The 12,267-nt window shown below is 42.7% G+C and overlaps 1 protein-coding gene across 1 annotated transcript in view; it reads left to right on the forward strand.

Annotated features, from left to right (window-relative positions):
- Positions 1 to 12,267, forward strand: part of col7a1l (collagen type VII alpha 1-like) — a 133,420-nt gene that overhangs the window by 108,273 nt on the left and 12,880 nt on the right. Inside the window, exons 81-104 of the mRNA XM_065021458.1 lie at positions 1,383 to 1,442; positions 1,553 to 1,606; positions 2,473 to 2,508; positions 2,676 to 3,299; positions 3,442 to 3,477; positions 4,323 to 4,349; positions 4,533 to 4,592; positions 5,373 to 5,498; positions 6,349 to 6,420; positions 6,506 to 6,541; positions 6,647 to 6,706; positions 8,302 to 8,346; positions 8,634 to 8,669; positions 9,941 to 9,976; positions 10,061 to 10,117; positions 10,315 to 10,386; positions 10,569 to 10,640; positions 10,744 to 10,779; positions 10,908 to 10,988; positions 11,099 to 11,152; positions 11,247 to 11,300; positions 11,555 to 11,617; positions 11,856 to 11,918; positions 12,070 to 12,186. Coding sequence (XP_064877530.1) covers positions 1,383 to 1,442; positions 1,553 to 1,606; positions 2,473 to 2,508; positions 2,676 to 3,299; positions 3,442 to 3,477; positions 4,323 to 4,349; positions 4,533 to 4,592; positions 5,373 to 5,498; positions 6,349 to 6,420; positions 6,506 to 6,541; positions 6,647 to 6,706; positions 8,302 to 8,346; positions 8,634 to 8,669; positions 9,941 to 9,976; positions 10,061 to 10,117; positions 10,315 to 10,386; positions 10,569 to 10,640; positions 10,744 to 10,779; positions 10,908 to 10,988; positions 11,099 to 11,152; positions 11,247 to 11,300; positions 11,555 to 11,617; positions 11,856 to 11,918; positions 12,070 to 12,186 — 1,977 coding nt within the window. The remainder of the gene's footprint in view (positions 1 to 1,382; positions 1,443 to 1,552; positions 1,607 to 2,472; positions 2,509 to 2,675; positions 3,300 to 3,441; positions 3,478 to 4,322; positions 4,350 to 4,532; positions 4,593 to 5,372; positions 5,499 to 6,348; positions 6,421 to 6,505; positions 6,542 to 6,646; positions 6,707 to 8,301; positions 8,347 to 8,633; positions 8,670 to 9,940; positions 9,977 to 10,060; positions 10,118 to 10,314; positions 10,387 to 10,568; positions 10,641 to 10,743; positions 10,780 to 10,907; positions 10,989 to 11,098; positions 11,153 to 11,246; positions 11,301 to 11,554; positions 11,618 to 11,855; positions 11,919 to 12,069; positions 12,187 to 12,267) is intronic.

Below are 12,267 nucleotides of genomic sequence, written 5' to 3' on the forward strand. Positions count from 1 at the left end.
CCAGACCTCTGAACTTTGCCTGAATGGGAATGTCAAGAGCTGCAAACAAAATATGAACTCTTCATGAGTGAATTTATACACTTACTGATTAAAACATTTTTTCTGTTTTTTTGTTTACTTTTTTATTTTTAACACAGGACCTTTCCTCAATCCAGAAAGATTGAGACTGTAGATTTGTAAGCACGGAGTGTTTGTATAAACTGTGAAGTGAAGTGTATCGCTGGTGAGGAGCAGTCTACCCTTAACCTGACCAGCATAACATGAGGAGGGACTTCGCTTCGTCGCGCAATGATGATGTAATTTGTCCAATGTCACTCGTCCAATGCCACTTCTATGACCAGAATCGTGTTTTATACTTCATTCAAATACCTAAAAGATGAACAATACATAGGTAAAGCTCAGTTAAATCAAGACAGTGTATTATATAACGATTATTGGACTAATAAATTCTTCCATCAGATGTCAGTGTTATTTTAGCATTGACTTTGCATAAACTAATTTATTTATTAAAGAAGTTGAAAACGTTACATTGGACCTAAGCTGTAGTATCCTCTCTGTCGCTTCAGTATTACAACAGTTTTTACCTCCTCGTAATTTGTTCAACCATATTCTAATGTTTTCAGTGTATCGCTACTTATCAATTCTTCAACCAAATGTTATTTATTGAAAACATGGAAATAGATTGTATTTTGTTCCTTTTCTGTATTAGTTACTACTTTTTCAATGAAATGTGTTTCCATCATATTCTTCAGAATATATAGTATTCAAACCTGTTTACACTGGTGAAATGTTGGCAGTCTAAAGTTTTCTATTTGTATTTAACCTCTCTGTGTGCATGTAAGTAAATGTTCAAATGATCAGAAGTCTTTGTGTCTTCTTTCATCTAACATTAGAGCCTGTAATCCATTTCTGATACATCACAATCTGAAGGGACATATACACTTGATCCAGGGCTGCGCACGGACGCACGCACACACTCACACACACACACACACACACTCACACTCACGCACACACACACACACACACACACACACACACACACACACACACACACACACACACACACACACACACACACACACACACACTCATGCACGCACACACTCACACACTCTCACACTCACACACTCTCACACTCACACTCACACACACACTCACGCACGCACTCACACACTCTCACACTCACACACTCACACACACACACTCACGCACTCTCACACTCACACACACACTCACACACTCTCACACTCACACTCACACACACTCATGAGTGGGACTCTACGGCTGTAGGCCAAGCACCATGGGAACTCCCCACAGTGGTAATGGCACATCAATGACTTATAATCAATGACTCATGAAGTGGTTTTGGGAATTGGCAGGCGGGACCATCTCATGTCCGGGTCAGAGTAAGGAAGAGCGCCCCCTGGCCAGATTACATGGTAAGTACACTGAAAAAAATATGGATTACCATTAAAATACAATGTAAGAGTACATCATTTTTAGAAAACAATGGCATTTGCCAGAAATATTTGAGTCTTTGCTGTTTCAGGCATACATGCCAGGAACTGCCGGAGGAAGAAATCGATACCATGACAGACAAAAAGTAAACATATTTATTTACTAGGGATATTTTTCTATTCCACTGATATCAACTACTCATAGGTTGTTATCAAATCAACAGTTAGCATGGAGGGAATAGCACAGGGAAGGGTTCAGAGAAGTTATGACATGGTCAAATCAACAGTTAGCATGGAGGGAATAGCACAGGGAAGGGTTCAGAGAAGTTATGACATGGTCAAATCAACAGTTAGCATGGAGGGAATAGCACAGGGAAGGGTTCAGAGAGGTTATGACATGGTCAAATCAACAGTTAGCATGGAGGGAATAGCACAGGGAAGGGTTCAGAGAAGTTATGACATGGTCAAATCAACAGTTAGCATGGAGGGAATAGCACAGGGAAGGGTTCAGAGAGGTTATGACATGGTCAAATCAACAGTTAGCATGGAGGGAATAGCACAGGGAAGGGTTCAGAGAGGTTATGACATGGTCAAATCAACAGTTAGCATGGAGGGAATAGCACAGGGAAGGGTTCAGAGAAGTTATGACATGGTCAAATCAACAGTTAGCATGGAGGGAATAACACAGGGAAGGGTTCAGAGAAGTTATGACATGGTCAAATCAACAGTTAGCATGGAGGGAATAGCACAGGGAAGGGTTCAGAGAAGTTATGACATGGTCAAATCAACAGTTAGCATGGAGGGAATAGCACAGGGAAGGGTTCAGAGAAGTTATGACATGGTCAAATCAACAGTTAGCATGGAGGGAATAGCATAGGGAAGGGTTCAGAGAGGTTATGACATGGTCAAATCAACAGTTAGCATGGAGGGAATAGCACAGGGAATGGTTCAGAGAAGTTATGACATGGTCAAATCAACAACTTGTGAACATTCCCTCTTTCTGTTTTTAAAGTCACAGTCGGGAGCAAGAGGTCCCAAGAAATCACATGTGAGTGTTGCTCAGCCAAAACATATCGGTGAATTGCCCAACGGAAGGACCGTAGTTATGATGCACTTTGAACATCAAAAGAAATCCATATGAATTCATCGCTATTTATGTGTAATGAATTGAGCAATCTATCAGTAAACCAATCAATTTTCCATTTGTGGTTCCAGAGACAGAAACAAGAAAACAGAGACTCCCAGCCTGACCCTGAATCCTATACAGAGACGGAGGTCGACTATGAAACAGAAAGAGACTGGGTGACACCAACAGAGATGGAGGGAGAGAGAGAAGAACCCATAGCAGCAGAGGAAGAGACACCATGGGAAAGACATAGAGAGATGGAGATGGTAGAAAAGAAAGGAAAAGAGACGGAAGGAGAGATATACCATGATGCAGAAAGGGAGGGAGAGGAGGAGAGAAGTGGCGACTCTGAGTGGGACACGGAGGAAGACAGGGAATACGAGAGGGAGAGAGAGAGGGAAAGGATGGAGATGGAGAGAGAGAGGATGGAGCTTGAAAAAGAGAGGGAAGCAGAGCTGGAGTTGCAGAGGGAGAAAATAGAGAGGGAGAGACAACTAGAGAGGGAGAACATGGAAAAGGAGAGAGACCTGCAAATGGAGAGGGAGAGTGAACTAGAGAGAACAGAGATGGAGGGAGGCAGAGACCTGGACAGGGAGAGAGAGGAGTGGGAGAGATGGAGGCAGGAGATGGAAAGAGAGAGTGGAAGACCAGGAGAGTACGAGGAGGAAGGAGGAGTAAGACCCTATCCAGGGCCAGAATATGACTATTTGAAGGTAAACACTCACACGTCCCCCAATCAAAGTGCTGTGAAGATGACATGATAAAAGCGCCTGTCCTGTTACCGTCATCTATCACGCATTTCTATCAGGTTCCTTTTTGTGTTCCTTTTTGAGTGGTTCCTTCTGTTGTCTAAAGGGCGCTCCGGGTGAAAATGGACTTCCGGGACCGAAGGTGACTACCAATCATTTTCAAATAAAACAGTGTCTTCAAATGGAGTGAAAGAACAAGATGTCCTGAATCTGCCCCCATATCTCTACAGTACCACGTTGCAATAAGGAATCCTTTATACATAGTTTGTAAAGGCTGTATAAGAAGTTTGTAGACAATGTATTGTTAATGTGTTGATCAGTGATATCCTGTGCATGGCAGACAGTTCACACCACCAACATGACGAGAACTACATGTTTTATAGTCTATAGCTCTCTTAGAAATGAAGGCAAACCTTTAATAAAGGGTATCTTAATGTAACGTCAACCCAATCTGTCCTTACGCCCGTACACAGTGTCAATGTCACCAGGTCACATCATCAAACGTATCCTCGCTCCCCTCCTACCCACATCTCATTATCACACACACACACACACACACACACACACACACACACACACACACACACACACACACACACACACACACACACACACACACACACACACACACACCTATTTACCTACCCACATCTTCCCCTATAAGTTTGTCCATGTCTCTCTGCTCTCCTGTCAGTCAAACCAGCGGAGCTCAGAATGTTGGTCTTTGATGTCCCCAGAGTTCTATTTCTGATCCCCTCATGACGCAGTGGATTAATCATGTGGTATTAATAATTCTGTCTGTTAGCTGGCGGCATCGATACAAAACATATCCTTGAAAAACTCTATGGACTTTTTTTCTCTCCGGCTGTCTGAATGTGATGGTGCTATTTTGGTGCACGAGACGCAGACAGAGACATATGGAGAGAATTAACTTGAATAACAATCACTTTGTCACTGATTTGTTGACAATTCTCTTCGTTCTACCAGGGGGAACTTGGTGAAAAGGGACACAAGGTAAATGCTTTTCCAATTCAGTAATGTGATAGAGCAAAGCCCGAACCAAGGTCTTTTTAAGCATTCATGTTTTGAACATTTAACTATTTTTATTTATTGAAATATCTAACTAGAATGACTCCTGCACACTGTTCTGTATATTTGCAAATGAAACGTATCCTATTGACATTGTTGTGTTTTTAGGGTGAGCCAGGTATTGGCCACAGAGGTCCTGTGGGACAGGCTGGTCCACCTGGAACTAAGGTAGACTCCCACACCATCACTTAGCTCTGCCCTCCACTTGGTCTAAATCTATTTAGCTTTAACTGGCTTCAATTGACAATTTTGTCACCTGAGGGCCTGATTGTTACTATGGAGATACAATAGTCGAGAGGAAACACTGAACTTCAGTAGCTGCTAGAGAAATACCAACACGGTCCTTATCTGTCTCCTATTAGCTATCCCCCTCTCTCTGGGATTGTCTCTTTCTTTTTCTATTCATTTATGAATTCTTGTTATCTTTACAAAGCAAAAACACTAGAACATATGGAATTAATAACTGCAAGGGAATTATAATTTTAGTTATATCAGTGTAGTAATTAGAGCAATGCAAAAAAATGACAATACCTTTCTACCTTTGTCCCCCTGACTCTCTGTCTCTCCTTCTGTCTCATTCTCTCCTTCTGTCTGTCTGCCTATCTGTCTCTCTCTATCTCTGTCTCATTATCTCTTTCTGTCTGTCTGCCTATCTGTCTCTCTCTATCGCTGTCTCTTTCTGTCTGTGTCTGCCTGTCTGTCTCTCTCTCTCTGTCTCATTCTCTCTTTCTGTCTGTCTGCCTATCTGTCTCTCTCTATCTCTGTCTCATTCTCTCTTTCTGTCTGTGTCTGCCTGTCTGTCTCTCTCTCTCCATCTCTGTCTCATTCTATCTGTCTGCCTGTCTGTCTCTCTCTCTATCTCTGTCTCATTCTCTCTTTCTGTCTGTGTCTGCCTGTCTGTCTCTCTTTCTGTCTGTTTCTGCATGTCTGTCCTTCTTCCTCTGTCAGGGTGAGCCTGGTGAACTGGGGCCTTCTGGTGCTCAGGGTATCCAGGGTATCCGTGGTAACCCCGGTATTTCAGGTTCTCAGGGCTTGAGGGGCCAACCAGGAGACCCAGGAGAGGCGGGGAGAGAGGTGAGGAGCTCCCCGACCATCCCTTCAACCTGGGGCAAGGAGTTTGTCCTGATTACTGGAAGGCTTTGTACTCTAAGAAACTCAACACCTTGTGCTGTAGTTTTAATAAACCCAACACCTTTCACTGTAGTTTTAATAAACCCATCACCTTGTGCTGTACTTTTAATAAACCCAACACCTTGTGCTGTACTTTTAATAAACCCAACACCTTGTACTGTACTTTTAATAAACTCAACACCTTGTTCTGTACTTTTAATAAACCCAACACCTTGTGCTGTACTTTTAATAAACCCAACACCTTTCACTGTACTTTTAATAAACCCAACACCTTGTACTGTAGTTTTAATAAACCCAACACCTTGTTCTGTACTTTTAATAAACCCAACACCTTTCACTGTACTTTTAATAAACCCAACACCTTGTACTGTAGTTTTAAGAAACTCAACACCTTGTTCTGTAGTTTTAAGAAACCCAACACTTTGTACTGTACTTTTAATAAACCCAACACCTTGTTCTGTAGTTTTAAAAAACCCAACACCTTGTTCTGTAGTTTTAATAAACCCAACACCTTGTTCTGTAGTTTTAATAAACTCAACACCTTGTACTGTACTTTTAATAAACCCAACACCTTGTACTGTAGTTTTAAGAAACTCCTGGCCTTGTAGTTTTTGTCTATTTCCTGGTCAGATCACGTAGTCCAAAAAATGTTGCAGACAAATTTATATCAAATTCACCAATAGCCAGAAACCCAGAACAAAGATAAATGTTCTCAAAGAGCAAAAATTCTGCCTACTAAGTAGGAAGATAATTGTGATAAAGTATGATGTGTACTGTTTTTGTTCATCTGTAGGGAGACAGGGGTAGAAGGGGTAAGAATGGATCAGCCGGGACTCCAGGAGCTAAAGGGACACCAGGAATAGAGGTATGGTGAAATATAACTTGCCCTAGTCACTGTTTGTCCTCTATGGTTATCATGTAACATAATGGATGCTTTCTGTTTCCCAAAGGGCCCACCTGGTCTACCTGGGACGAAAGGAGAAAAGGTAAGACAATAGCCTGTTTGGTGGTGGTGGTGTTGTTGTTGTCGTTGTCATGTTGTATATGAGGAGATAATAACATTAGCACTCACTTCTTGTTGTTCCCAACAGGGCGACAGTATCCCGGGGGAACCAGGGGCCAGGGGTGTGGTCGGGATCACAGGTCGCAGGGTGAGACTGAACAATGGACTTAATTACCTCAGAGAGATGGACTTAATTACCTCAGAGAGATGGACTTAATGATCTCAGAGAGATGGACTTAATGATCTCAGAGAGATGGACTTAATTACCTCAGAGAGATGGACTTAATTACCTCAGAAAGATGGACTTAATTACCTCAGAGAGATGGACTTAATTACCTCAGAGAGATGGACTTAATGATCTCAGAGAGATGGACTTAATGATCTCAGAGAGATGGACTTAATTACCTCAGAGAGATGGACTTAATTACCTCAGAGAGATGGACTTAATTACCTCAGAGAGATGGACTTAATTACCTCAGAGAGATGGACTTAACCTCAGAGAGAGATCCTAGGCAGCATTGTAAAATATGGAAAAGCTGCTCGTCACAACAGGATGGCACAATATGCACACATTTACACTGAACATAAATATAAAAACAGCATGTAAAGTGTTGGTCCCATGTTTCATGAGCTGAAATAAAAGATCCCAGAATTTTTTTTTTTTCTCTCAAATTTGGTGCACAAATTTGTTTACATCCCTGTTAGTCAGCATTTATACTTTGCCAAGATAATCCATCCACCTGACAGGTGTAGCATATCAAGAAGCTGATTAAACATTATCATTACACAGGTGCACCTTATGCTGGGACAGTAAAAGGCCACTCTAAAATGTGCAGTTTTGTCACACACAATGCCACAGAACTCAGGTTTTGAGGAGTGTGCAATTGGCATGCTGACTGCAGGATTGTCAACAAGAGCTGTTGCCAGATAATAACATTTCTCTACCATAAGCCACCTCCAATGTCGTTTTAGAGAATTTGGCAGTACGCCCAACCGGCCTCACAACCGCAGACCACCTGTATGGCGTTGTGAACAGGGTGCCCCATGGTGGCAGTGGGGTTATGGTATGTTATGGTATGGGCAGACATTTTATCTATAGCAATTTGAATGCACAGATTCCCTGATGAGATCCCGAGGCCCATTGTCGTGCCATTCATCCGTCACCATCACCTTATGTTTCAGCATGATAATGCACAGCCCCATGTTGCACGGATCTGTACACAATTCCTAGAAGCTGAAAATGTCCCAGTTCTTCCATGGCCTGCATACTCACCAGACATGTCACCCATTGAGCATGTTTGGGATGCTCTGGATAAATGTGTACGACAGCGTGTTCCAGTTCCCACCAATATCCAGCAACTTCGCAAAGCCATTGAAAAGCGGGACAACATTTTACAGGCCACAATCAGCAGCCTGATCAACTCTATGCGAAGGAGATGTGTAGCGCTGTATGAAGCAAATGGTGGTCACACCACATACTGACTGGTTCTCTAATCCACACTCCTACTTATTAGTTTTTTAAAGGTATCTGTGACCAACAGATACATATCTGTATTCCCGGTCATGTGAAATCCATAGATTAGGGCCTAATGAATTTATTTAAATTGACTGATACCAATTGACCTCATATGATACCAACTGACCTCATATGAAGTGTAACTCAGTAAAATCTTTGACATTTTAGCATGATGCATTTATCTTTTTGTTCAGTATAATATTTGTGATGTGTTTTGTTTGTGACAGGGTGAAAAGGGCATTGCAGGAGTCTTAGGAGCCCCAGGACACACTGTGAGTTAACATCATCACCTTTCATGACATGGACAGTCCAGAGGATGCTGGTGGGAGAAGATATAGAAGGACGTGCTCATTGTCATGTCTGGAATGGAATAAATGTAACGGATTCCAACGTGTTTTCCATATGTTTGATATATTTGATACTGTTCCATTTATTCCATTCCAGCCATTACAATGATCCTGTCCTCCTATAGCTCCTCCCACCAGCCTCCTCTGGTACAGTCATGCAGTTACGGACATTTGTTTCATAGCTACCTTTACCTTTGACCTCTTTTACTTAGGGTCCAAAGGGCTTCCCGGGCAGCAAAGGAGCAAAGGTAGGTTGACGGTTACTTCTTGATAACATGATCATTTTGGTGGACTATATTTTTAAATTGTATGCGATTGAGTGGGTCTTACTAAATACTTTGATATTTTAGATTTTCATACCCTCATACGTCCACTCAGGTTCTCCAGATGCTCTAGATATTTTTACTTCAGAGACCGTTTTAAAGATGGTTTTGACAGCCCGGTGTTTCAGCGTTCAGTCAAATTATCTGCTCGTTCTATTGAAGTGTCATCACTCTAGTCACTTCTGTCTCTTCAAACCCTCTATAGAACCTTCTTTTTGAAACATGTTTCAATGCTCACCATGTGACCAGTCTGTTTCACCGCTCACCATGTGGCCAGTCTGTTTCAATGCTCACCATGTGGCCAGTCTGTTTCAATGCTCACCATGTGGCCAGTCTGTTTCAATGCTCACCATGTGGCCAGTCTGTTTCAATGCTCACCATGTGGCCAGTCTGTTTCAATGCTCACCATGTGGCCAGTTTGTTTCAATGCTCACCATGTGGCCAGTCTGTTTCACCGCTCACCATGTGGCCAGTCTGTTTCAATGCTCACCATGTGGCCAGTCTGTTTCAATGCTCACCATGTGGCCAGTCTGTTTCAATGCTCACCATGTGGCCAGTCTGTTTCAATGCTCACCATGTGGCCAGTCTGTTTCACCGCTCACCATGTGGCCAGTCTGTTTCAATGCTCACCATGTGGCCAGTCTGTTTCAATGCTCACCATGTGGCCAGTCTGTTTCACCGCTCACCATGTGGCCAGTCTGTTTCAATGCTCACCATGTGGCCAGTCTGTTTCAATGCTCACCATGTGGCCAGTCTGTTTCAATGCTCACCATGTGGCCAGTCTGTTTCACCGCTCACCATGTGGCCAGTCTGTTTCAATGCTCACCATGTGGCCAGTCTGTTTCAATGCTCACCATGTGGCCAGTCTGTTTCACCGCTCACCATGTGGCCAGTCTGTTTCAATGCTCACCATGTGGCCAGTCTATTTCAATTAACTTCAGTCCATTTTTCTATGTATGTTGGGATGTGGACAATGAAAATGAAGAGTCAATGTTTTTATGCAACTACCTGATACAGCCATATAGTATATAGTTTGTGTTTTCTACACACAGACTACAAATGAATAGTGTCTCATAAGCCCATACAGGCCGGGCACCATTTGGTGTATGACACTAAAATACAAATATTGTCAATCAATCAATTATTGTATGAATGTTATAAGCCATTGATTCCTTTCATAAAATCTATTTTCACAGGGCGACAGAGGTTTAGCAGGAATACAAGGAGAAAGGGTAAGCCAAACATGACATAAGTACTACACAAACAGTATTTTGTATATGATTCATTCATATATGATGTACGTTCTTTATGTTTAGGGAAGCCCCCTCCAAATCCAGGGACCGAGAGGCTACAAGGGCTTAAAAGGAGAAGGGGTGAGAAACAAGTCCCCTAAAACAAGTCCCCTAAAACAAGTCCTCCACAATGTATTTTGACTTCTAGTTTTAGTTCCAGAGCAATCCTCATTAAACAAATGTTATTTTAGAGAGACAGCTTTTGCATTTTCACTTTGTGTGTTTTCCCTTTTAAGACGCTGTTTATCTGTTTTTGTTTGTTTGGTTGTTTGTTTTAGGGAGAGCGAGGCTCCCCAGGTTTTGATGGAGATAAAGGAGAGAAGGGCGAGGATGGGCCCCCGGGGTTCAAGGTGCTTCCTAATGCTTGATGACAGAACATTTTATGTGGAAAAAGAGAAAAAGAAAGATTGTTAAAAGATGTAATGAAAGAGAGACAAACAGCAACAGAAAGAGAAAATACATTTTCCAAAACTTGGCAGCCAAAGAACATAGTGTTCTCACATTCAGCTTTTTGTCTGTTCTCCATCTGAAGGGCCTCAAAGGAGAGGCAGGGGCCAAAGGAGCCATGGGGCTGTTTGGGGTCCGTGGACCAGTGGGCCAAAAGGTCAGCAGGAAATACAGCATGTATCTATCTACAGGCTACATGGAACCACTGTTATCAGATCTATGCTGCTACGTGTTTGCTCACTGTTGCTCTGTGCCTCCAGGGAGATACTGGTGAGCCTGGAGTCAATGGAGAAGTGGTGGGTATTTATCTAACACACTTTAACAGTTTAATATAGAAACACTATCTGTATAACTGTATATATACTATGGTGGCTTGGCATGAGGTCAAAAACAGGCTTTGTTGATTGGCTTGTTGTTGTCACAGGGTCGTAACGGGGACGATGGATTGGACGGAGCCACAGGAGCCAAAGGAGACATGGGACTCCAGGGACAGAAGGGAGATCAGGTGAGGAGAGTGTGGCATAGAGCATAGAATTTAGAGTCTAGACAAATAGAGCCTGTCATCTGTGATTCATTATACAGTAATTCTGTTCCGTTCTGGTATTCTATTCCTAGGGTGACAGAGGTGAACCTGGCTTACCAGGGGATACTGGGCAGACAGGAGTGAAGGTCAGGGCTTGATCCTAATGCATTAGGCATGTTAATGAGATGGTAATGCAATGATCAAAGGTAACTCTTGGTGTCGGTTGTGGTTGTTGCACAGGGATTCCGAGGCCTACCTGGACGCATAGGAAGCACTGGGCAAGATGGAGAAAAGGTGAGTTGCCTGCTGTGGGATTCAATACAATGATCACAACAGCACAATGTGCTCCAGGAAGTATCGTCAGTACCACTGACCTGCAAAAGTCAAGGTTTACAGTAGTGCCAACTAGCTGCCACACGCTGCATACAATTTAGTATACGGTTCAATTGTCTGACCTAGTAGGCCACTGTCAGACTATGGTCAATGGTTGCACAGTTTCAGACACAGTTTCAGTGAAAATGTAAGTATTTAATCGTTGTTTGACACAGGGAGAGATGGGTATTCCTGGAACCCCAGGACATCCAGGGCTCAATGGACTCACAGGACGGAAGGTAGGCACACACACACACACACACGCGCACACACACACACACACACCACTCTCTGAGGGTGCCTCATGGGGTTGGGATATGCAAGAAAATACATTTCCTATTCACACGTATAATACACACTCGTGAAGTAGGACAAATATAAGCACCCGCCTAATTATTGATTTATTATTTATAGACACACACACAAATCAAAGTCATTCTCACTAATCTTCTGAAAAGTGTTGATTGTGATGTGTAGGGTGAAAAAGGGGACGGGGGTATCAATGGAGTAGAGGGAGCACCAGGACTAAGAGGAGAGAAGGTTGGTTCAAATCACATGTAAAAACAATATTGAAATGATGACTATTAATAGTCTATGTACTACAGAGGAATGTGGAAATATTCATGTAGTTCTTGAAGCGTTATGTTTTTCTTCCATCATGCACCATTCATGTTGTCCCTGTCTTGTGCAGGGTGCCACTGGTTTCCCAGGGTTCCCTGGGTTTAAGGGGTCAGCAGGGACACCAGGCAGTGATGGAGCGGAGGGGCGACCAGGACGTAATGGGTCCAAGGGAGAGACAGGAACCAAGGTAGATTGAGGTTGCCTTCCAGTCAAGGTTATTATAGTAAACGAAAACTGAAACTAAAATAAAAACAAAAACTTCATAGTA

Source organism: Oncorhynchus nerka, linkage group LG8, assembly GCF_034236695.1.
Source record: "Oncorhynchus nerka isolate Pitt River linkage group LG8, Oner_Uvic_2.0, whole genome shotgun sequence".
NCBI lineage: Eukaryota > Metazoa > Chordata > Actinopteri > Salmoniformes > Salmonidae > Oncorhynchus > Oncorhynchus nerka.